Here is a 23,345-nt window from a genome sequence, read left to right as displayed (position 1 = left end):
GTGATGAAGCTGGATGTGGACCTCCTGGGCTTGCGTGGGTACACAATGTTTGTGGTTGTGAGGCCGGTTGGTTAACTTTCAATTTCTCTAAAATGACGTTGGAGGCAGCTTATGGTAGAGAAATTAACATTAAATTCTATGGCAGGACCGAGTTTGGGAAAATCTGCTCTAACACACACAAATTGTTTTTTTTTGTATTGTTTGTATATTATTGTATTTAAAATTTATGAACACATTCTGGTGAGTGCCATGTCCTTATCTTGGAATCCAGAACCAAATCTTGCGTGCGCCAGCTAGCGATCAGTCTGTAACGAGAGAAGCCCCATTTTCTCTATCGAGTCTCTTTGACTGTTGCGTGGCCTTGCTGTCGTTGACTGTACTCATAAGGTGTTGTGTGTCTCTCTCTCAGGCCTGTGCTCCTCTCTACCAGTGGAGCACGTACAGCGTGTCAGAGAGAGAGCCTGTTGGAACGTGTTTCCTGAAGAAAGGACAAGAAGTTGTGGAGTACTCTCCTTGTCGATCTAGTAAGTGACTGAGAAAAGTGTTTGTTTTTTCTGGGTCCAGCAGTTTAAGCCTAGAGATTCTTCATTAAAAAGTGGATTGTAGTCTGGGATTAGATCTGAGAAACTGGCTCTATATCTGTTTATATCAATAACTGCAGATTGACATAACCCCACCTGGTTTACCATTGAGAGATGATTCAATCGTTCTGTGTTTGTGTTACTCTGAACAGAAGCCAACTCTCCAGAGGGACAAGGCTTCTGTCAGGCTGGATTCAGTATTGACTTTGTCAAGGTGCGTATTGTGTTTTGTGTTTCCTCTTTGTCAAGGTGCGTATTGTGTTTTGTGTGTCCTCTTTGCCAAGGTGCGTATTGTGTTTTGTGTTTCCTCTTTGCCAAGGTGCGTATTGTGTTTTGTGTGTCCTCTTTGTCAAGGTGCGTATTGTGTTTTGTGTTTCCTCTTTGCCAAGGTGCGTATTGTGTTTTGTGTTTTCCTCTTTGCCAAGGTGCGTATTGTGTTTTGTGTTTCCTCTTTGTCAAGGTGCGTATTGTGTTTTGTGTTTTCCTCTTTGCCAAGGTGCGTATTGTGTTTTGTGTTTCCTCTTTGCCAAGGTGCGTATTGTGTTTTGTGTTTCCTCTTTGTCAAGGTGCGTATTGTGTTTTGTGTTTTCCTCTTTGCCAAGGTGCGTATTGTGTTTTGTGTTTTCCTCTTTGCCAAGGTGCGTATTGTGTTTTGTGTTTCCTCTTTGCCAAGGTGCGTATTGTGTTTTGTGTTTCCTCTTTGCCAAGGTGCGTATTGTGTTTTGTGTTTCCTCTTTGCCAAGGTGCGTATTGTGTTTTGTGTTTCCTCTTTGCCAAGGTGCGTATTGTGTTTTGTGTTTCCTCTTTGCCAAGGTGCGTATTGTGTTTTGTGTTTCCTCTTTGTCAAGGTGCGTATTGTGTTTTGTGTTTCCTCTTTGCCAAGGTGCGTATTGTGTTTTGTGTTTCCTCTTTGCCAAGGTGCGTATTGTGTTTTGTGTTTCCTCTTTGCCAAGGTGCGTATTGTGTTTTGTGTTTCCTCTTTGCCAAGGTGCGTATTGTGTTTTGTGTTTCCTCTTTGTCAAGGTGCGTATTGTGTTTTGTGTTTCCTCTTTGCCAAGGTGCGTATTGTGTTTTGTGTTTCCTCTTTGTCAAGGTGCGTATTGTGTTTTGTGTTTCCTCTTTGCCAAGGTGCGTATTGTGTTTTGTGTGTCCTCTTTGCCAAGGTGCGTATTGTGTTTTGTGTTTCCTCTTTGCCAAGGTGCGTATTGTGTTTTGTGTTTCCTCTTTGCCAAGGTGCGTATTGTGTTTTGTGTTTCCTCTTTGCCAAGGTGCGTATTGTGTTTTGTGTTTCCTCTTTGTCAAGGTGCGTATTGTGTTTTGTGTTTCCTCTTTGCCAAGGTGCGTATTGTGTTTTGTGTTTCCTCTTTGCCAAGGTGCGTATTGTGTTTTGTGTCCTCTTTGTCTCTTTGCCAAGGTGCGTATTGTGTTTTTGTGTCCTCTTTGTCTCTTTGCCAAGGTGCGTATTGTGTTTTGTGTTTCCTCTTTGCCAAGGTGCGTATTGTGTTTTGTGTTTCCTCTTTGCCAAGGTGCGTATTGTGTTTTGTGTTTCCTCTTTGCCAAGGTGCATATTGTGTTTTGTGTCCTCTTTGTCTCTTTGCCAAGGTGCGTATTGTGTTTTGTGTTTCCTCTTTGCCAAGGTGCGTATTGTGTTTTGTGTTTCCTCTTTGCCAAGGTGCGTATTGTGTTTTGTGTTTCCTCTTTGCCAAGGTGCGTATTGTGTTTTGTGTTTCCTCTTTGCCAAGGTGCGTATTGTGTTTTGTGTTTCCTCTTTGCCAAGGTGCGTATTGTGTTTTGTGTTTCCTCTTTGTCAAGGTGCGTATTGTGTTTTGTGTTTCCTCTTTGCCAAGGTGCGTATTGTGTTTTGTGTTTCCTCTTTGCCAAGGTGCGTATTGTGTTTTGTGTCCTCTTTGTCTCTTTGCCAAGGTGCGTATTGTGTTTTGTGTGTCCTCTTTGTCTCTTTGCCAAGGTGCGTATTGTGTTTTGTGTTTCCTCTTTGCCAAGGTGCGTATTGTGTTTTGTGTTTCCTCTTTGCCAAGGTGCGTATTGTGTTTTGTGTTTCCTCTTTGCCAAGGTGCGTATTGTGTTTTGTGTCCTCTTTGTCTCTTTGCCAAGGTGCGTATTGTGTTTTGTGTGTCCTCTTTGCCAAGGTGCGTATTGTGTTTTGTGGTTCCTCTTTGCCAAGGTGCGTATTGTGTTTTGTGTTTCCTCTTTGCCAAGGTGCATATTGTGTTTTGTGTTTCCTCTTTGCCAAGGTTCGTATTGTGTCCATAAAATAAATAAATAACTTAAAAACAGTTTTATAAAGTATTGTTCTCCGATGCTTGGATTCCATTTCAGATCTTATTGTCTTGGTTTCTTCTTTCAGAATAGCATTATAAACTTATTTCTCTCTCTTTCTTTCTTCATTTAACATTTACATTTAAGTCATTTAGCAGACGCTCTTATCCAGAGCGACTTACAAATTGGTGAATTCACCTTCTGACATCCAGTGGAACAGCCACTTTACAATAGTGCATCTAAATCATTAAGGGGGGGGTGTGGTGAGAAGGATTACTTATCCTATCCTAGGTATTCCTTGAAGAGGTGGGGTTTCAGGTGTCTCCGGAAGGTGGTGATTGACTCCGCTGTCCTGGCGTCGTGAGGAGTTTGTTCCACCATTGGGGGCCAGAGCAGCGAACAGTTTTGACTGGGCTGAGCGGGAACTGTACTTCCTCAATGGTAGGGAGGCGAGCAGGCCAGAGGTGGATGAACGCAGTGCCCTTGCTTGGGTGTAGGGCCTGATCAGAGCCTGGAGGTACTGCGGTGCCGTTCCCCTCACAGCTCCGTAGGCAAGCACCATGGTCTTGTAGCGGATGCGAGCTTCAACTGGAAGCCAGTGGAGAGAGCGGAGGAGCGGGGTGACGTGAGAGAACTTGGGAAGGTTGAACACCAGACGGGCTGCGGCGTTCTGGATGAGTTGTAGGGGTTTAATGGCACAGGCAGGGAGCCCAGCCAACAGCGAGTTGCAGTAATCCAGACGGGAGATGACAAGTGCCTTCTTCCTTTTTATATTTGTTTTTCTTTGTTATATCTTTTTCGATTTGTTCTTTTTTTTCTTTCTCTCTCTCTTTCTCTCTCTCTCTCCGTCTCTCTCTCTTTCTCTTTCTCTCTCTCTCTCCTTCTCTCTCTCTTTCTCTTTCTCTTTCTCTCTCTCCTTCTCTTTCTCTCTCTCTCTCTCTCTCTCTCTCTCCGTCTCTCTCTCTTTCTCTCTCTCTCTCTCTCTCTCTCTCTCTCTCTCTCTCTCTCTCTCTCTCTCTCCAACAGAATAACAGGGTGGTTGTTGGAGGCCCTGGTAGTTTCTACTGGCAAGGTAAGTGATGTGTAATTCTATGTATTTACTGAGCAGGTCTGTTATTCCAGGTTATTGTCAGACACGCTGTGCTCTGTGTGGCTCTTCTCTGGGATGAGGCTTGTAGTGACTCAGGGAATTTGTGGTGATGCTTTGACTGCCTACATATAGCTGTGGTCAATGCAGTAATACTTTGACTGCCTACATATAGCTGTGGTCAATGCAGTAATACTTTGACTGCCTACATATAGCTGTGGTCAATGCAGTAATACTTTGACTGCCTACATATAGCTGTGGTCAATGCAGTAATACTTTGACTGCCTACATATAGCTGTGGTCAATGCAGTAATACTTTGACTGCCTACATATAGCTGTGGTCAATGCAGTAATACTTTGACTGCCTACATATAGCTGTGGTCAATGCAGTAATACTTTGACTGCCTACATATAGCTGTGGTCAATGCAGTAATACTTTGACTGCCTACATATAGCTGTGGTCAATGCAGTAATACTTTGACTGCCTACATATAGCTGTGGTCAATGCAGTAATACTTTGACTGCCTACATATAGCTGTGGTCAATGCAGTAATACTTTGACTGCTTACATATAGCTGTGGTCAATGCAGTAATACTTTGACTGCCTACATATAGCTGTGGTCAATGCAGTAATACTTTGACTGCCTACATATAGCTGTGGTCAATGCAGTAATACTTTGACTGCTTACATATAGCTGTGGTCAATGCAGTAATACTTTGACTGCCTACATATAGCTGTGGTCAATGCAGTAATACTTTGACTGCCTAACTGTAGCTGTGGTCAATGCAGTAATACTTTGACTGCCTAACTGTAGCTGTGGTCAATGCAGTAATACTTTGACTGCCTAACTGTAGCTGTGGTCAATGCAGTAATACTTTGACTGCCTAACTGTAGCTGTGGTCAATGCAGTAATACTTTGACTTCCTACATATAGCTGTGGTCAATGCAGTAATACTTTGACTTCCTAACTATAGCTGTTGTCAATGCAGCTCTTAGGCTGACAAGTGAGCGGTAGTCTGTGAGATCATGACACTGGCTTGCAGCAGTGACTGCCCAGCTAACAACAAACGTTCCCACAACTTTAGAGAACATTCCCTTAAGAATGTTCCTGTGATGTGCAAGGAATGTTTCCCAGAGACCATTCCCTTAATGTCAAATAGAACTTGCCAATAATGTGGTTGCTGTGTTCTCAGAACTTAACATATTAATGTCCTAGACACGTTTCATGGGAACATTAAAATAACATTCACGTGTCCAGTTTTCTGAGGGTTAGGAGAATATTCTATCAATGTCCCACCAAACATACATATATGGTTGAGGAAGTGGTGCATCATGAATACAGTCACAAATAAGAGGAAGTGCTGCATCATGAATACAGTCACAGATAAGAGGAAGCGCTGCATCATGAATACAGTCACAGATAAGAGGAAGTGCTGCATCATGAATACAGTCACAGATAAGAGGAAGTGCTGCATCATGAATACAGTCACAGATAAGAGGAAGTGCTGCATCATGAATACAGTCACAGATAAGAGGAAGTGCTGCATCATGAATACAGTCACAGATAAGAGGAAGTGCTGCATCATGAATACAGTCACAGATAAGAGGAAGTGCTGCATCATGAATACAGTCACAGATAAGAGGAAGTGCTGCATCATGCATACAGTCACAGATAAGAGGAAGCGCTGCATCATGAATACAGTCACAGATAAGAGGAAGCGCTGCATCATGAATACAGTCACAGATAAGAGGAAGCGCTGCATCATGAATACAGTCACAGATAAGAGGAAGCGCTGCATCATGAATACAGTCACAGATAAGAGGAAGCGCTGCATCATGAATACAGTCACAGATAAGAGGAAGTGCTGCATCATGGATACAGTCACAGATAAGAGGAAGCGCTGCATCATGAATACAGTCACAGATAAGAGGAAGTGCTGCATCATGAATACAGTCACAGATAAGAGGAAGTGCTGCATCATGAATACAGTCACAGATAAGAGGAAGTGCTGCATCATGAATACAGTCACAGATAAGAGGAAGCGCTGCATCATGAATACAGTCACAGATAAGAGGAAGTGCTGCATCATGAATACAGTCACAGATAAGAGGCGTTGTTCAGCCCGATGGGATAGCCTGGGCCATGTTTCGGCATCTAATTAGGAATGTTCCAGATATAAATGCGATGACGAGAGCTGATGTGATTCCTAATCAGACACGTGTTTGTTCAATATGGTGTAACAGTATGTGGTTCAATATGGTGTATCAGTATGTGGTTCAATATGGTATAACAGTATGTGGTTCAATATGGCATAACAGTATGTGGTTCAATATGGTGTAACAGTATGTGGTTCAATATGGTATAACAGTATGTGGTTCAATATGGTATAACAGTATGTGGTTCAATATGGTATAACAGTATGTGGTTCAATATGGTGTAACAGTATGTGGTTCAATATGGTGTAACAGTATGTGGTTCAATATGGTGTAACAGTATGTGGTTCAATATGGTGTAACAGTATGTGGTTCAATATGGTATAACAGTATGTGGTTCAACATGGTATAACAGTATGTGGTTCAATATGGTATAACAGTATGTGGTTCAATATGGTGTAACAGTATGTGGTTCAATATGGTATAACAGTATGTGGTGTTGATTTCAGAAGTTTACATACACTTAGGTTGAAGTCATTAAAACTCGTTTTTCAACCACTCCACAAATTTCTTGTTAACAAACTATAGTTTTGGCAAGTCGGTTAGAACATCTACTTTGTGCATGACACAAGTCATAAACAATTGTTTACAGACAGATTATTTCACTTATAATTCACTGTATCACAATTCCAGTGGGTCAGAAGTTTACATACACTAAGTTGACTGTGCTTTTAAACAGCTTGGAAAATTCCAGAAAATGGTGTCATGGCTTTAGAAGCTTCTGATAGGCTAATTGACATAATTTGAGTCAATTGCAGGTGTACCTGTGGATGTATTTCAATACCTACCTTCGAACTCAGTGCCTATTTGCTTGACATCATGGAAAAATCAAAAGAAATCAGCCAAAAATTGTGGACCTCCACAAGTCTGTTTCATCCTTGCGAGCAATTTCCAAATGCCTGAAGGTACCACGTTCATCTGTACAAACAATAGTACGCAAGTATAAACACCACGGGACCACACAGCCGTCATACCGCTCAGGAAGGAGACGCGTTTTGTCTCCTAGAGATGAACGTACTTTGCAAAGGACCTTGTGAAGATGCTGGAGGAAACGGGTACAAAAGTACCTATATCCACAGTAAAACGAGTCCTATATCGACATAAACTGAAAGGCTCAGCAAGAAAGAAGCCACTGCTCCAAACCCGCCATAAAACAGCCAGACTACGGTTTGCAACTGCGCATAGGGACAAAGATCGTACTTTTTGGAGAAATGTCCTTTGGTCTGATGAAACAAAATTAGAACTGTTCGCCATCTTTATGTTTGGAGGAAAAAGGGGGAGGCTTGCAAGAACACCATCCCAACTTTGAAGCACGGGGGTGGCAGCATCATGTTTTGTGGGTGCTTTGCTGCAGGAAGGACTGGTGCACTTCACAAAATAGATGGCATCATGAGGAGGGAAAATTATGTGGATAAATTGAAGCAACATCTCAAGACATCAGTCAGGAAGTTAAAGCTTGATCGCAAATGGGTCTCCAAATGGACAATGACCCAAAGTTGTGGCAAAATTGCTTAAGGACAACAAAGTCAAGGTATTGGAGTGACCATCACAAAGCCCTGAACTCATCCTATAGTAAATGTGTGGACATAACTAAAAAAGTGTGTGCGAGCAAGGAGGCCTACAAACCTGACTCAGTTACACCATCTCTGTCAGGAGGAATGGGCCAAAATTCACCCAACTTATTGTGGGAAGCTTGTGGAAGGCTACATGAAAGGTTTGACCCAAGTTAAACAATTTAAAGGCAATGCTACCCAATACTAATTGAGTGTATGTAAACTTCTGACCCACTGGGAATGTGATGAAATAAATAAAGCTGAAATAAATCATTCTCTCTACTATTATTCTGACATTTCACATTCTTAAAATAAAGTGGTGATCTTAACTGACCCAAGACAGGGAATTTTTACTAGGATTAAATGTCAGGAATTGTGAAAAACTGAGTTTAAATGTATTTGGCTAAGATGTATGTAAACTTCTGACTTCAACTGTATCTTTGAGATGCTCAGCTTCCAAGACTTCTACGCTACCGTTCAAAAGTTTGGGGTCACTTAGAAATGTTCTTATTTTTGAAAGAAAAGCAACAGAAGATGTCCATTAAAATAACATCAAATTGATCAGAAATGTAGACCTTGTTAATGTTGTAAATGACTATTGAACCTGGAAATGGCTGATTTTTAATGGAATATCTACAGTGGGGCAAAAAAGTATTTAGTCAGCCACCAATTGTGCAAGTGCTCCCACTTAAAAAGATAAGAGAGGCCTGTAATGTTCATCATAGGTACACTTCAACTATGACAGACAAAATTAGAAAAAAAATCCAGAAAATCACATTGTAGGATTTTTTATGAATTTATTTGCAAATTATGGTGGAAAATAAGTATTTGGTCACCTACAAACAAGTAAGATTTCTGGCTCTCACAGACCTGTAACTTCTTCTTTAAGAGGCTCTTCTGTCCTCCACTCGTTACCTGTATTAATGGCACCTGTTTGAACTTGTTATCAGTATAAAAGACACCTGTCCAAAACCTCAAACAGTCACACTCCAAACTCCACTATGGCCAAGACCAAAGAGCTGTCAAAGGACACCAGAAACAAAATTGTAGACCTGCACCAGACTGGGAAGACTGAATCTGCAATAGGTAAGGAGCTTGGTTTGAAGAAATCATCTGTGGGAGCAATTATTAGGAAATGGAAGACATACAAGACCACTGATAATCTCCCTTGATCTGGGGCACCACGCAAGATCTCACCCCGTGGGGTCAAAATGATCCCAAGAACGGTGAGCAAAAATCCCAGAACCACACGGGGGGACCTAGTGAATGACCTGCAGAGAGCTGGGACCAAAGTAACAAAGTCTACCATCAGTAACACACTACGCTGCCAGGGACTCAAATCCTGCAGTGCCAGACGTGTCCCCCTGCTTAAGCCAGTACATGTCCAGGCCCGTCTGAAGTTTGCTAGAGAGGATTTGGATGATCCAGAAGAAGATTGCGAGAATGTCATATGGTCAGATGAAACCAAAACAGAACTTTTTGGTAAAAACTTAACTTGTCGTGTTTGGAGGACAAAGAATGCTGAGTTGCATCCAAAGAACACCATACCTACTGTGAAGCATGGGGGTGGAAACATCATGCTTTGGGGCTGTTTTTCTGCAAAGGGACCAGGACGACTTATCCGTGTAAAGGAAATAATAAAATGGGCCATGTATCGTGAGATTTTGAGTGAAAACCTCCTTCCATCAGCAAGGGCATTGAAGATGAAACGTGGCTGGGTCTTTCAGCATGACAATGATCCCAAACACACCGCCCGGGCAACGAAGGAGTGGCTTCGTAAGAAGCATTTCAAGGTCCTGGAGTGGCCTAGCCAGTCTCCAGATCTCAACCCCATAGAAAATCTTTGGAGGGAGTTGAAAGACGGTGTTGCCCAGCAACAGCCCCAAAACATCACTGCTCTAGAGGAGATCTGCATGGAGGAATGGGCCAAAATACCAGCAACAGTGTGTGAAAATCTTGTGAAGACTTACAGAAAACGTTTGACCTCTGTCATTGCCAACAAAGGGTATATAACAAAGTATTGAGATAACCTTTTGTTATTGACCAAATACTTATTTTCCACCATAATTTGCAAATAAATTCATTAAAAATCCTACAATGTGATTTTCTGGATTTTTTTTGTCATTTTGTCTGTCATAGTTGAAGTGTACCTATGATGAAAATTACAGGTCTCTCTCATCTTTTTAAGTTGGAGAACTTGCACAATTGGTGGCTGACTAAATACTTTTTTGCCCCACTGTACATAGGTGTACAGAGGCCCATTATCAGAAACCATCACTCCTGTGTTCCAATGGCATGTTGTGTTAGCTAATCCAAGTTTATCATTTGAAAAGGCTACTTGATAATTAGAAAAACATTTTGCAATTTTGTTAGCAGAGCTGAAAACTGTTATACTGATTTAATAAGCAATAAAACGGGCCTTCTTTAGACTAGTTGAGGATCTGGAGCATCAGCAATTGTGGGTTTGATTACAGGCTCAAAATGGCCAGAAACAAATAACTTTCTTCTGAAACTCTTCAGTCTATTCTTGTTCTGAGAAATGAAGGCTATTCCATGTGAGAAATTCCCAAAAACTGTAGATGGACAAGTACATTAGAGTACAAGTACATTAGAGTGTCTAGTTTGAGAAACAGACGCCTCACAAGTCCTCAACTGGCAGCTTCATTAAATCGTACCTGTAAAACCCCAGGGAGAGAACACTGAACAACAGTACAAGGCTGATGTGAATAACTCAAAAAAATGAAACGATGCTTGATCGTCCCAAGCTCTCAAATATTCTAATGAACTGATAACTGAGATGGACATGTCGACAAAGCAGGAAGATCTGAATGCCGTGAGCCAAGATGTTCACCAACCAATCAGGGCCTTGATGGGCTGGGCAACAGTAACAAGATGTGATGTGGATCACCAATCAGGGCCTTGATGGGCTGGACAACAGTAACAAGATGTGATGTGGATCACCAATCAGGGCCTTGATGGGCTGGACAACAGGAACAAGATGTGATGTGGATCACCAATCAGGGCCTTGATGGGCTGGGCAACAGTAACAAGATGTGATGTGGATCACCAATCAGGGCCTTGATGGGCTGGACAACAGGAACAGTGGTTCACCAATCAGAGCCTTGATGGGTTGGTCAACAGTAACAGTGGTTGACCAATCAGAGCCTTGATGGGCTGGGCAACAGTAACAGTGGTTGACCAATCAGAGCCTTGATGGGCTGGGCCACAGTAACGTTGGTTGACCAATCAGAGCCTTGATGGGCTGGGCCACAGTAACAGTGGTTCACCAATCAGAGCCTTGATGGGCTCGGCAACAGTAACAGTGGTTGACCAATCAGAGCCTTGATGGGCTGGGCAACAGTAACAGTGGTTGACCAATCAGAGCCTTGATGGGCTGGGCAACAGTAACAGTGGTTGACCAATCAGAGCCTTGATGGGCTGGGCAACAGTAACAGTGGTTGACCAATCAGAGCCTTGATGGGCTGGGCAAAAGTAACAGTGGTTGACCAATCAGAGCCTTGATGGGCTGGGCCACAGTAACAGTGGTTGACCAATCAGAGCCTTGATGGGCTGGGCCACAGTAACAGTGGTTGACCAATCAGAGCCTTGATGGGCTGGGCCACAGTAACAGTGGTTCACCAATCAGAGCCTTGATGGGCTCGGCAACAGTAACAGTGGTTGACCAATCAGAGCCTTGATGGGCTGGGCCACAGTAACCAGATGTTTTCTCTGGGACCATCAGGTGACGTCCTGACAACTGGACACAGGAATGTTCTAGCAATGTGTCTATAACAGTAATATCTTATGTTCTGAGAACAAAGCAGCCATGTTCTCTGTATGTTTGGTGGGACATTGGTGCAATTTTCTCCTAAGCCTCAGGAAACTGGACACAGGAATGTTCTAGCAACAGTCCCACGAAATGCGTCTAGGACAATATCTTGTACTCTGAGAACATGGGAACCGTGTAACATTAAAAAAACATTCTCTCTCCCTAGAATTGGTCTCTTAATTCTGTGACAGATTCTGTGACCCAGGGAACATGTTGAGATGTTGTTTTTCTTTGGGTGTGCTGCTCGTTGCAACATCCTGTTGTGAGTCAAAGGAGCAAATACAGCCCCTTTTTAAAGCTGTCAAAGTTGTTCGTAGCGGGGCGGTTCATTGGCTGCTGCTATGCTGGGTAGGCACTGAGTGAATTTGATTAGGGAGGGGTGGAATTTAGAAACGGTCAACATTTGTATGGGTGCCATGCCAGTCTGCAACTCGATAGTAGAAGGTGTTCCTAATGTTTGAACACTCAGTGTATATTAGATTCTCACATTCTGTGAACCTTGAAGCATTTTTTGTGAAAAATGTAAGCAGAAGCACAATTTAGACCAAAACAAATTAGGCTACACAGACCCTCTCTCACCCCCGGACCCGGCTTTTTTACTAACATTTTGTCATTAAGGAGTAGAAGCCCTTATGTTATTAATATGTTATTCATAACATAAGGTGATATGTACGACTCTGTATGTTATTAATAATGTAATGTGATATGTAGGGCGCTATATGTTATTAATAAAGTAATGTGATATGTAGGACGCTGTATGTTATTAATAACATAAGGTGATATGTAGGACGCTGTATGTTATTTCCACAGGTCAGCTGATAAGTGATGATATCTCTGAGATCATCACCAGGTTCAATAGACAATACTACACTCCTTACAGTAACCAGCTGACCACTAAGTCTGCCAGCGCTCAGTACGATGACAGCTATTTAGGTAAGTCCTGTTGTCCTGAGTCCCAAACAGCCCCCTATTCCCTCTATAGTGCTCTACTGTTGACCAGGGCCCGTAGGGAATAAAGTGCCATGTGGGACATATTCATTTTCTGGTTAAATATATGTCTGCTTACTATGATTAGCATGTTCTCAAGTGGTGTTGAAGCTCTTGTTTTGGCTCTGTAAGAGGCTCATAACTATCGTTAAAGAATTTAATGAGCTCTTAGGGTTTTGTGGCAGAGGATTTAGCAATGTTGTTAAACTGTGCATGGTCTGTTGTTGTGGAATGCAATACGTCAACGCTACTCTACTCCACTGGCACCATGTCCCCTGGCTTATTTGGTATTTATTTGATGTTTACTTCCAGGTTATTCTGTGACTGTCAGTGACTTCAATGCTGATGGAGAAGATGGTAAGTTTTGGCCATCAAACTGTTCCCATCTACTGTTGTCTCTTCTGTCTCCATCAACACTCCTTCCTCTGTTTAGTACTGCGTACATGGCCTTTCACCTACTCATGTTATTTTGTCACTTGTACAAGTGGGATGCTCCATACTGTAATCTCTGGGTTTGGTACAGTAATGTGTTGTGGAATGTCTTAGTTCTGTGTGTGAAACTTAATGTTCCAGAATGGAACAGCTCAATGGTGATCTCATTCTAATATTCTATATAGAATAGTTTAATGGTGATCTATTTTTAACATTCTATATAGAACAGTTCAATGGTGATCTATTTTTAACATTCTATATAGAACAGTTCAATGGTGGTCTCATTCTAACATTCTGCATAGAACAGTTCAATGGCGATCTCATTCTAACATTCTATATAGAACAGTTCAATGGTGATCTCATTCTATATAGAACAGTTCAATGGTGGTCTCATTCTAACATTCTATATAGAACAGTTCAATGGTGATCTCATTCTAACATTCTATATAGAACAGTTCAATGGTGATCTCATTCTAACATTCTATATAGAACAGTTCAATGGTGATCTCATTCTAACATTCTATATAGAACAGTTCAATGGTGATCTAGTTTTAACATTCTATATAGAACAGTTCAATGGTGATCTATTTTTAACATTCTATATAGAACAGTTCAATGGTGGTCTCATTCTAACATTCTGCATAGAACAGTTCAATGGCGATCACATTCTAACATTCTGTATAGAACAGTTCAATGGTGATCTATTTTTAACATTCTACATAGAACAGTTTAGTGGTGATCTATTTTTAACATTCTATATAGAACAGTTCAATGGTGATCTATTTTTAACATTCTATGTAGAACAGTTCAATGGCGGTCTCATTCTATATAGAACAGTTCAATGGTGATCTCGTTCTAACATTCTATATAGAACAGTTCAATGGTGATCTCATTCTAACATTCTATATAGAACAGTTCAATGGTGATCTATTTTTAACATTCTATATAGAACAGTTCAATGGTGGTCTCATTCTAACATTCTGCATAGAACAGTTCAATGGCGATCTCATTCTAACATTCTATATAGAACAGTTCAATGGTGATCTCATTCTTTCATTCTATATAGAACAGTTCAATGGTGATCTCATTCTATATAGAACAGTTCAATGGTGGTCTCATTCTAACATTCTGCATAGAACAGTTCAATGGCGATCTCATTCTAACATTCTATATAGAACAGTTCAATGGTGATCTCATTCTAACATTCTATATAGAACAGTTCAATGGTGATCTCATTCTAACATTCTATATAGAACAGTTCAATGGTGACTCATTCTAACATTCTATATAGAACAGTTCAATGGTGATCTAGTTTTAACATTCTATATAGAACAGTTCAATGGTGATCTATTTTTAACATTCTATATAGAACAGTTCAATGGTGATCTATTTTTAACATTCTATATAGAACAGTTCAATGGTGATCTCATTCTAACATTCTGCATAGAACAGTTCAATGGCGATCTCATTCTAACATTCTATATAGAACAGTTCAATGGTGATCTATTTTTAACATTCTATATAGAACAGTTCAATGGTGACTCATTCTAACATTCTATATAGAACAGTTCAATGGTGATCTAGTTTTAACATTCTATATAGAACAGTTCAATGGTGATCTATTTTTAACATTCTATATAGAACAGTTCAATGGTGATCTATTTTTAACATTCTATATAGAACAGTTCAATGGTGATCTCATTCTAACATTCTGCATAGAACAGTTCAATGGCGATCTCATTCTAACATTCTATATAGAACAGTTCAATGGTGATCTATTTTTAACATTCTATATAGAACAGTTCAATGGTGGTCTCATTCTAACATTCTGCATAGAACAGTTCAATGGTGATCTCATTCTATATAGAACAGTTCAATGGTGATCTCATTCTAACATTCTATATAGAACAGTTCAATGGTGATCTCATTCTAACATTCTATATAGAACAGTTCAATGGTGATCTATTTTTAACATTCTATATAGAACAGTTCAATGGTGATCTATTTTTAACATTTTATATAGAACAGTTCAATGGTGGTCTCATTCTATATAGAACAGTTCAATGGTGATCTCATTCTAACATTCTATATAGAACAGTTCAATGGTGATCTCATTCTAACATTCTATATAGAACAGTTCAATGGTGATCTATTTTTAACATTCTATATAGAACAGTTCAATGGTGATCTTGTTTTAACATTCTATATAGAACAGTTCAATGGTGATCTCATTCTAACATTCTATGTAGAACAGTTCAATGGTGATCTCATTCTAACATTCTATATAGAACAGTTCAATGGTGATCTCATTCTAACATTCTATATAGAACAGTTCAATGGTGATCTCATTCTAACATTCTATATAGAACAGTTCAATGGTGATCTAGTTTTAACATTCTATATAGATCAGTTCAATGCTGATCTAGTTTTAACATTCTATATAGAACAGTTCAATGGTGATCTCATTCTAACATTCTATATAGAACAGTTCAATGGTGATCTCATTCTAACACTCTGTATAGAACAGTTCAATGGTGATCTCATTCTAACATTCTATATAGAACAGTTCAATGGTGATCTCATTCTATATAGAACAGTTCAATGGTGATCTCATTCTAACATTCTATATAGAACAGTTCAATGGTGATCTCATTCTAACATTCTATATAGAACAGTTCAATGGTGATCTCATTCTAACATTCTATATAGAACAGTTCAATGGTGATCTCATTCTATATAGAACAGTTCAATGGTGATCTCATTCTAACATTCTGTATAGAACAGTTCAATGGTGATCTCATTCTAACATTCTATATAGAACAGTTCAATGGTGATCTCATTCTATATAGAACAGTTCAATGATGATCTCATTCTAACATTCTATATAGAACAGTTCAATGGTGATCTATTTTTAACATTCTGTATAGAACAGTTCAATGGTGATCTATTTTTAACATTCTATATAGAACAGTTTAGTGGTGATCTATTTTTAACATTCTATATAGAACAGTTCAATGGTGATCTCATTCTAACATTCTATATAGAACAGTTCAATGCTGATCTAGTTTTAACATTCTATATAGAACAGTTCAATGGTGGTCTCATTCTAACATTCTATATAGAACAGTTCAATGGCGATCTCATTCTAACATTCTATATAGAACAGTTCAATGGTGATCTCATTCTAACATTCTATATAGAACAGTTCAATGGTGATCTCATTCTATATAGAACAGTTCAATGGTGGTCTCATTCTAACATTCTGCATAGAACAGTTCAATGGCGATCTCATTCTAACATTCTATATAGAACAGTTCAATGGTGATCTCATTCTAACATTCTATATAGAACAGTTCAATGGTGATCTCATTCTAACATTCTATATAGAACAGTTCAATGGTGATCTCATTCTAACATTCTATATAGAACAGTTCAATGGTGGTCTCATTCTATATAGAACAGTTCAATGGTGATCTCATTCTAACATTCTATATAGAACAGTTCAATGGTGATCTATTTTTAACATTCTATATAGAACAGTTCAATGGTGGTCTCATTCTAACATTCTGCATAGAACAGTTCAATGGCGATCTCATTCTAACATTCTGCATAGAACAGTTCAATGGTGATCTCATTCTAACATTCTGTATAGAACAGTTCAATGGTGATCTCATTCTAACATTCTATATAGAACAGTTCAATGGTGATCTCATTCTATATAGAACAGTTCAATGATGATCTCATTCTAACATTCTATATAGAACAGTTCAATGGTGATCTATTTTTAACATTCTGTATAGAACAGTTCAATGGTGATCTATTTTTAACATTCTATATAGAACAGTTTAGTGGTGATCTATTTTTAACATTCTATATAGAACAGTTCAATGGTGATCTCATTCTAACATTCTATATAGAACAGTTCAATGCTGATCTAGTTTTAACATTCTATATAGAACAGTTCAATGGTGGTCTCATTCTAACATTCTATATAGAACAGTTCAATGGCGATCTCATTCTAACATTCTATATAGAACAGTTCAATGGTGATCTCATTCTAACATTCTATATAGAACAGTTCAATGGTGATCTCATTCTATATAGAACAGTTCAATGGTGGTCTCATTCTAACATTCTGCATAGAACAGTTCAATGGCGATCTCATTCTAACATTCTATATAGAACAGTTCAATGGTGATCTCATTCTAACATTCTATATAGAACAGTTCAATGGTGATCTCATTCTAACATTCTATATAGAACAGTTCAATGGTGATCTCATTCTAACATTCTATATAGAACAGTTCAATGGTGGTCTCATTCTATATAGAACAGTTCAATGGTGATCTCATTCTAACATTCTATATAGAACAGTTCAATGGTGATCTATTTTTAACATTCTATATAGAACAGTTCAATGGTGGTCTCATTCTAACATTCTGCATAGAACAGTTCAATGGCGATCTCATTCTAACATTCTGCATAGAACAGTTCAATGGTGATCTCATTCTATATAGAACAGTTCAATGGTGATCTCGTTCTAACATTCTATATAGAACAGTTCAATGGTGATCTAGTTTTAACATTCTATATAGAACAGTTCAATGGTGATCTCATTCTAACATTCTATATAGAACAGTTCAATGGTGATCTAGTTTTAACATTCTATATAGAACAGTTCAATGGTGATCTATTTTTAACATTCTATATAGAACAGTTCAATGGTGGTCTCATTCTAACATTCTGCATAGAACAGTTCAATGGTGATCTCATTCTATATAGAACAGTTCAATGGTGATCTCGTTCTAACATTCTATATAGAACAGTTCAATGGTGGTCTCATTCTAACATTCTGCATAGAACAGTTCAATGGTGATCTCATTCTATATAGAACAGTTCAATGGTGATCTCGTTCTAACATTCTATATAGAACAGTTCAATGGTGATCTCATTCTAACATTCTATATAGAACAGTTCAATGGTGATCTATTTTTAACATTCTATATAGAACAGTTCAATGGTGATCATGTTTTAACATTCTATATAGAACAGTTCAATGGTGATCTCATTCTAACATTCTATATAGAACAGTTCAATGGCGATCTCATTCTAACACTCTGTATAGAACAGTTCAATGGTGATCTCATTCTAACATTCTATATAGAACAGTTCAATGGTGATCTCATTCTATATAGAACAGTTCAATGGCGATCTCATTCTAACATTCTATATAGAACAGTTCAATGGTGATCGATTTTTAACATTCTACATAGAACAGTTCAATGGTGATCTCATTCTAACATTCTATATAGAACAGTTCAATGCTGATCTAGTTTTAACATTCTATATAGAACAGTTCAATGGTGATCTCATTCTAACATTCTATATAGAACAGTTCAATGGTGATCTCATTCTAAAATTCTATATAGAACAGTTCAATGGTGATCTCATTCTAACATTCTATATAGAACAGTTCAATGGTGGTCTCATTCTATATAGAACAGTTCAATGGTGATCTCGTTCTAACATTCTATATAGAACAGTTCAATGGTGATCTCATTCTAACATTCTATATAGAACAGTTCAATGGTGATCTCATTCTAACATTCTATATAGAACAGTTCAATGGTGATCTCATTCTAACATTCTATATAGAACAGTTCAATGGTGATCTCATTCTAACATTCTATATAGAACAGTTCAATGGTGATCTCATTCTATATAGAACAGTTCAATGGTGATCTCATTCTAACATTCTGTATAGAACAGTTCAATGGTGATCTCATTCTAACATTCTATATAGAACAGTTCAATGGTGATCTCATTCTATAGAACAGTTCAATGGTGATCTCATTCTAACATTCTATATAGAACAGTTCAATGGTGATCTATTTTTAACATTCTGTATAGAACAGTTCAATGGTGATCTATTTTTAACATTCTATATAGAACAGTTTAGTGGTGATCTATTTTTAACATTCTATATAGAACAGTTCAATGGTGATCTCATTCTAACATTCTATATAGAACAGTTCAATGGTGTTCTCATTCTAACATTCTATATAGAACAGTTCAATGCTGATCTATTTTTAACATCCTATATAGAACATTTCAATGGTGATCTCATTCTAACATTCTATATAGAACAGGTCAATGGTGATTTAGTTTTAACATTATTTCTGTTATTTCTCTTCTGTTGTACAGATTACATTACCGGGGTACCCAGGGGAGACAAAGCTCTGGGCTATGTATGTATTATGAGCTCATATATACAAACAGAATTTGTATACTACAATTATTTAGCTTTCATCTAATCTTGGTTAACCCAGAACCAAAATTGTGTGTATTTCTGTCAGATGCTCAATATCTGCGTAGTCTGTCAACGATAGATTAACCTTTATATACAGAGCATTCGGAAAGTATTCAGACCCCTTCACTTTTTCCACATTTTGTTGTGTTTTATTCTAAAATGGTTTAAGTAAAAAAAAAAAATCTTCAATCTATGCTCAATACCCCAATTATCATACTTGTTTTTATTACTTGACTGGAGTCCACCTGTGGCAAATTCAATTGATTGGACATGATTTGGAAAGGCACACCGGTCTGTATTAGGTCCTACAGTTGACAGTGTATGTCACAGCAAAAACCAAGCCATGAGGTCGATGGAATTGTCCGTATGGCTTTATAGACAGGATTGTGTTGAGACACAGATCTGGGGAAGGGTACCAGCAATGAAGGACCCCAAGAACACAGTGGCCTCCATCATTCTTAAATGGAAGAATTTTGGAACCACAAAGACTCTTCCTAGAGCTGGCCACCCAGCCAAACTGATCAATCGGGGGAGAAGGGCCTTGGTCAGGGAGGTGACCAAGAACCCGATAATTACCTTGACAGAGCTCCAGAGTTCCTCTGTGGAAATGGGAGAACCTTCCAGAAGGACAGCCATCTCTGCAGCACTCCACCAATCAGGCCTTTATGATAGAGTGGCCAGACGGAAGCCACTCCTCAGTAGAATGCACATGACAGCCCGCTTGGCATCTAAAGACTCTCAGACCATGAGAAACAAGATTGAACTCTTGGGCCGAAATGCCAAGCGTCACATCTGGAGGAAACCTGGCACCATCCCTACGGTGAAGCATGGTGGTGGCAGCATCATGCTGTGGGGATGTTTTTCAGTGGCAGGGACTGGACTGGGAGACTAGTCAGGATTGAGGGAAAGATGAACGAAGCAAGGTACAAAGAGATCTTTGATGAAAACCTGCTCCAGAGTGCTCAGGACCTCAGCCTGGAGTGAAGGTTCACCTTCCAACAGGACAACAACCCTAAGCACACAGCCAAGACAACACAGGAGGGGCTTCAGGACAAGTCTCTGAATGTCCTTGAGTGGCACAGCCAGAGGCTGGACTTGAACCCGATCGAACATCTCTGGAGAGACCTAAAAATAGCTGTGCAGCGACGCTCACCATCCAACCTGACAGAGCTTGAGAGGATCTGCAGAGGAGAATGGGAGAAAAGACAGATATAGATGTGCCAAGCTTGTAGCGTCATACCCAAGAAGACTCGAGGCTGTAATCGCTGCCCAAGGATGCTTCAACAAAGTAATGAGTAAAGGGTTTGAATACTCATGTAAATGTGATATTTCAGTTTTTTTTAAATAATTCTTAAAATTATATACATTTGCTACAGAGTGAAGGGGTCTGAATGCTTTCCCGTCATTGAGTGAAAATATTTTTGAGAGCTGTACTATACATGTGTTAGAGAGGTCAACGTACCGTGAGGGAAGAACAAGGACTCCATTGGAGCACTTTTAAAAATTCTGGTTTTACAATGTGGATATTCCTCATATTCGTTATGATTTTTTTTGTGTTCTAACAGGGCCACAATGTGGTTACTAAAATCCGAATTTAGATCTATTTCGCTGTTTTTGTTGACTAATATTTAGAAATAGTTATTTTCAGTTCATAAAAAAAATATCTGCTAAACGCTAACTTCTGCTCCAATCAGCTGGTAGCATAGCTAGCCATATAGAAATCAGGTGGTGGTACTTGAAGCCATTTTGAAATGAAATACAGTTGATCCATACAAGCATTACACTCTGATGTTTACCCCAAATAGTGTTAAATACATATTTAAACAATAGCTTAAATGTAGGCACATTTTTAAGGGGGGGTGAGTGGCGTTGCCATGGCATTTCCATTGTTTTGGTCAGTTCCATGTATCTCTTTACTGCATCTGTGCTGTGTGTGCTATAGACAACTATTGTTGCCATGGCTGAAACACACACAGACTAGATCAACTAGGCTAACTATTATTATGTCATTGTGGGTGAAAAACGAAAACCGAGTCAGTTATGTTTTCTTGCCATGTAGGTGAACATCTTCAATGGGAGGAATATGCAGTCTGTCCTGAACTTCACAGGAACACAGGTACGGTATGAGATGGTAGTGGTTTTACATGAAACTGTGCGTGTGCGTGCGTGCGTGTGTGTGCGTGCGTGTGCGTGCGCGTGTGTGCGTGCGTGTGTGTGCGTGCGTGTGCGTGCGTGCGTGTGTGTGCGTGTGTGTGTGTGCGTGCGCGTGTGTGCGTGCGTGTGTGTGCGTGCGTGTGCGTGCGTGCGCGTGTGTGCATACCGACTCTGAGCCAGCAGGATGAAAGGAATGTTGACATAATTAATATGATTTGTTTTGAGGGTTCCTCTTGGAATCTCCATTACGGTCCACACAGAGACAGGGAGTCCGTTACGGTCCACACAGAGACAGGGAGTCGGTTACGGTCCACACAGAGACAGGGAGTCCGTTACGGTCCACACAGAGACAGGGAGTCCGTTACGGTCCACACAGAGACAGGGAGTCCGTTACGGTCCACACAGAGACAGGGAGTCCGTTACGGTCCACACAGAGACAGGGAGTCGGTTACGGTCCACACAGAGACAGGGCGTCCGTTACGGTCCACACAGAGACAGGGCGTCGGTTACGGTCCACAAAGAGACAGGGAGTCCGTTACGGTCCACACAGAGACAGGGCGTCGGTTACGGTCCACACAGAGACAGGGAGTCCGTTACGGTCCACACAGAGACAGGGAGTCGGTTACGGTCCACACAGAGACAGGGAGTCGGTTACGGTCCACACAGAGACAGGGAGTCGGTTACGGTCCACACAGAGACAGGGCGTCCGTTACGGTCCCACAGAGACAGGGCGTCGGTTACGGTCCACAAAGAGACAGGAGTCCGTTACGGTCCACACAGAGACAGGGAGTCGGTTACGGTCCACACAGAGACAGGGCGTCCGTTACGGTCCACACAGAGACAGGGCGTCCGTTACGGTCCACACACTCTGTAGTAAACCTTATTCAGCACTGTGTTGGTCTCTATAGTAAACCTTATTCAGCACTGTATTGGTCGGTTACGGTCCACACAGAGACAGGGAGTCCGTTACGGTCCACACAGAGACAGGGAGTCCGTTACGGTCCACACAGAGACAGGGAGTCGGTTACGGTCCACACAGAGACAGGGCGTCCGTTACGGTCCACACAGAGACAGGGCGTTGGTTACGGTCCACAAAGAGACAGGGAGTCCGTTACGGTCCACACAGAGACAGGGAGTCGGTTACGGTCCACACAGAGACAGGGCGTCCGTTACGGTCACACAGAGACAGGAGTCCGTTACGGTCCACACAGAGACAGGGAGTCCGTTACGGTCCACACAGAGACAGGGAGTCCGTTACGGTCCACACAGAGACAGGGAGTCCGTTACGGTCCACACAGAGACAGGGAGTCTGTAACGGTCCACACAGAGACAGGGAGTCCGTTACGGTCCACACAGGGACAGGGCGTTGGTTACGGTCCACAAAGAGACAGGGAGTCCGTTACGGTCCACACAGAGACAGGGAGTCGGTTACGGTCCACACAGAGACAGGGCGTCCGTTACGGTCCACACAGAGACAGGGAGTCCGTTACGGTCCACACAGAGACAGGGAGTCCGTTACGGTCCACACAGAGACAGGGAGTCCGTTACGGTCCACACAGAGACAGGGAGTCCGTTACGGTCCACACAGAGACAGGGAGTCCGTTACGGTCCACACAGAGACAGGGAGTCTGTAACGGTCCACACAGAGACAGGGAGTCCGTTACGGTCCACACAGAGACAGGGAGTCCGTTACGGTCCACACAGAGACAGGGCGTCCGTTACGGTCCACACAGAGACAGGGCGTCCGTTACGGTCCACACAGAGACAGGGCGTCCGTTACGGTCCACACAGAGACAGGGAGTCGGTTACGGTCCACACAGAGACAGGGAGTCCGTTACGGTCCACACAGAGACAGGGCGTCCGTTACGGTCCACACAGAGACAGGGAGTCCGTTACGGTCCACACAGAGACAGGGCGTCC

General features: G+C 40.7%; 1 protein-coding gene across 1 annotated transcript in view; it reads left to right on the top strand.

Moving 5' to 3' along the window:
• LOC135530922 (integrin alpha-V-like) overlaps window positions 1-23,345 on the top strand; it is a 54,407-nt gene that overhangs the window by 30,549 nt on the left and 513 nt on the right. The window contains exons 4-10 of the mRNA XM_064959089.1: window positions 410-524; window positions 734-795; window positions 3,885-3,930; window positions 12,353-12,475; window positions 12,842-12,886; window positions 19,166-19,209; window positions 21,331-21,387. Coding sequence (XP_064815161.1) covers window positions 410-524; window positions 734-795; window positions 3,885-3,930; window positions 12,353-12,475; window positions 12,842-12,886; window positions 19,166-19,209; window positions 21,331-21,387 — 492 coding nt within the window. The remainder of the gene's footprint in view (window positions 1-409; window positions 525-733; window positions 796-3,884; window positions 3,931-12,352; window positions 12,476-12,841; window positions 12,887-19,165; window positions 19,210-21,330; window positions 21,388-23,345) is intronic.

The sequence above is a fragment of the Oncorhynchus masou genome, unplaced genomic scaffold, assembly GCF_036934945.1.
Source record: "Oncorhynchus masou masou isolate Uvic2021 unplaced genomic scaffold, UVic_Omas_1.1 unplaced_scaffold_1460, whole genome shotgun sequence".
Classification (NCBI taxonomy): domain Eukaryota; kingdom Metazoa; phylum Chordata; class Actinopteri; order Salmoniformes; family Salmonidae; genus Oncorhynchus; species Oncorhynchus masou.
The sequence above is the reverse complement of the archived record's forward strand: the minus strand, read 5'-3'. Positions and strand labels throughout refer to the sequence as shown.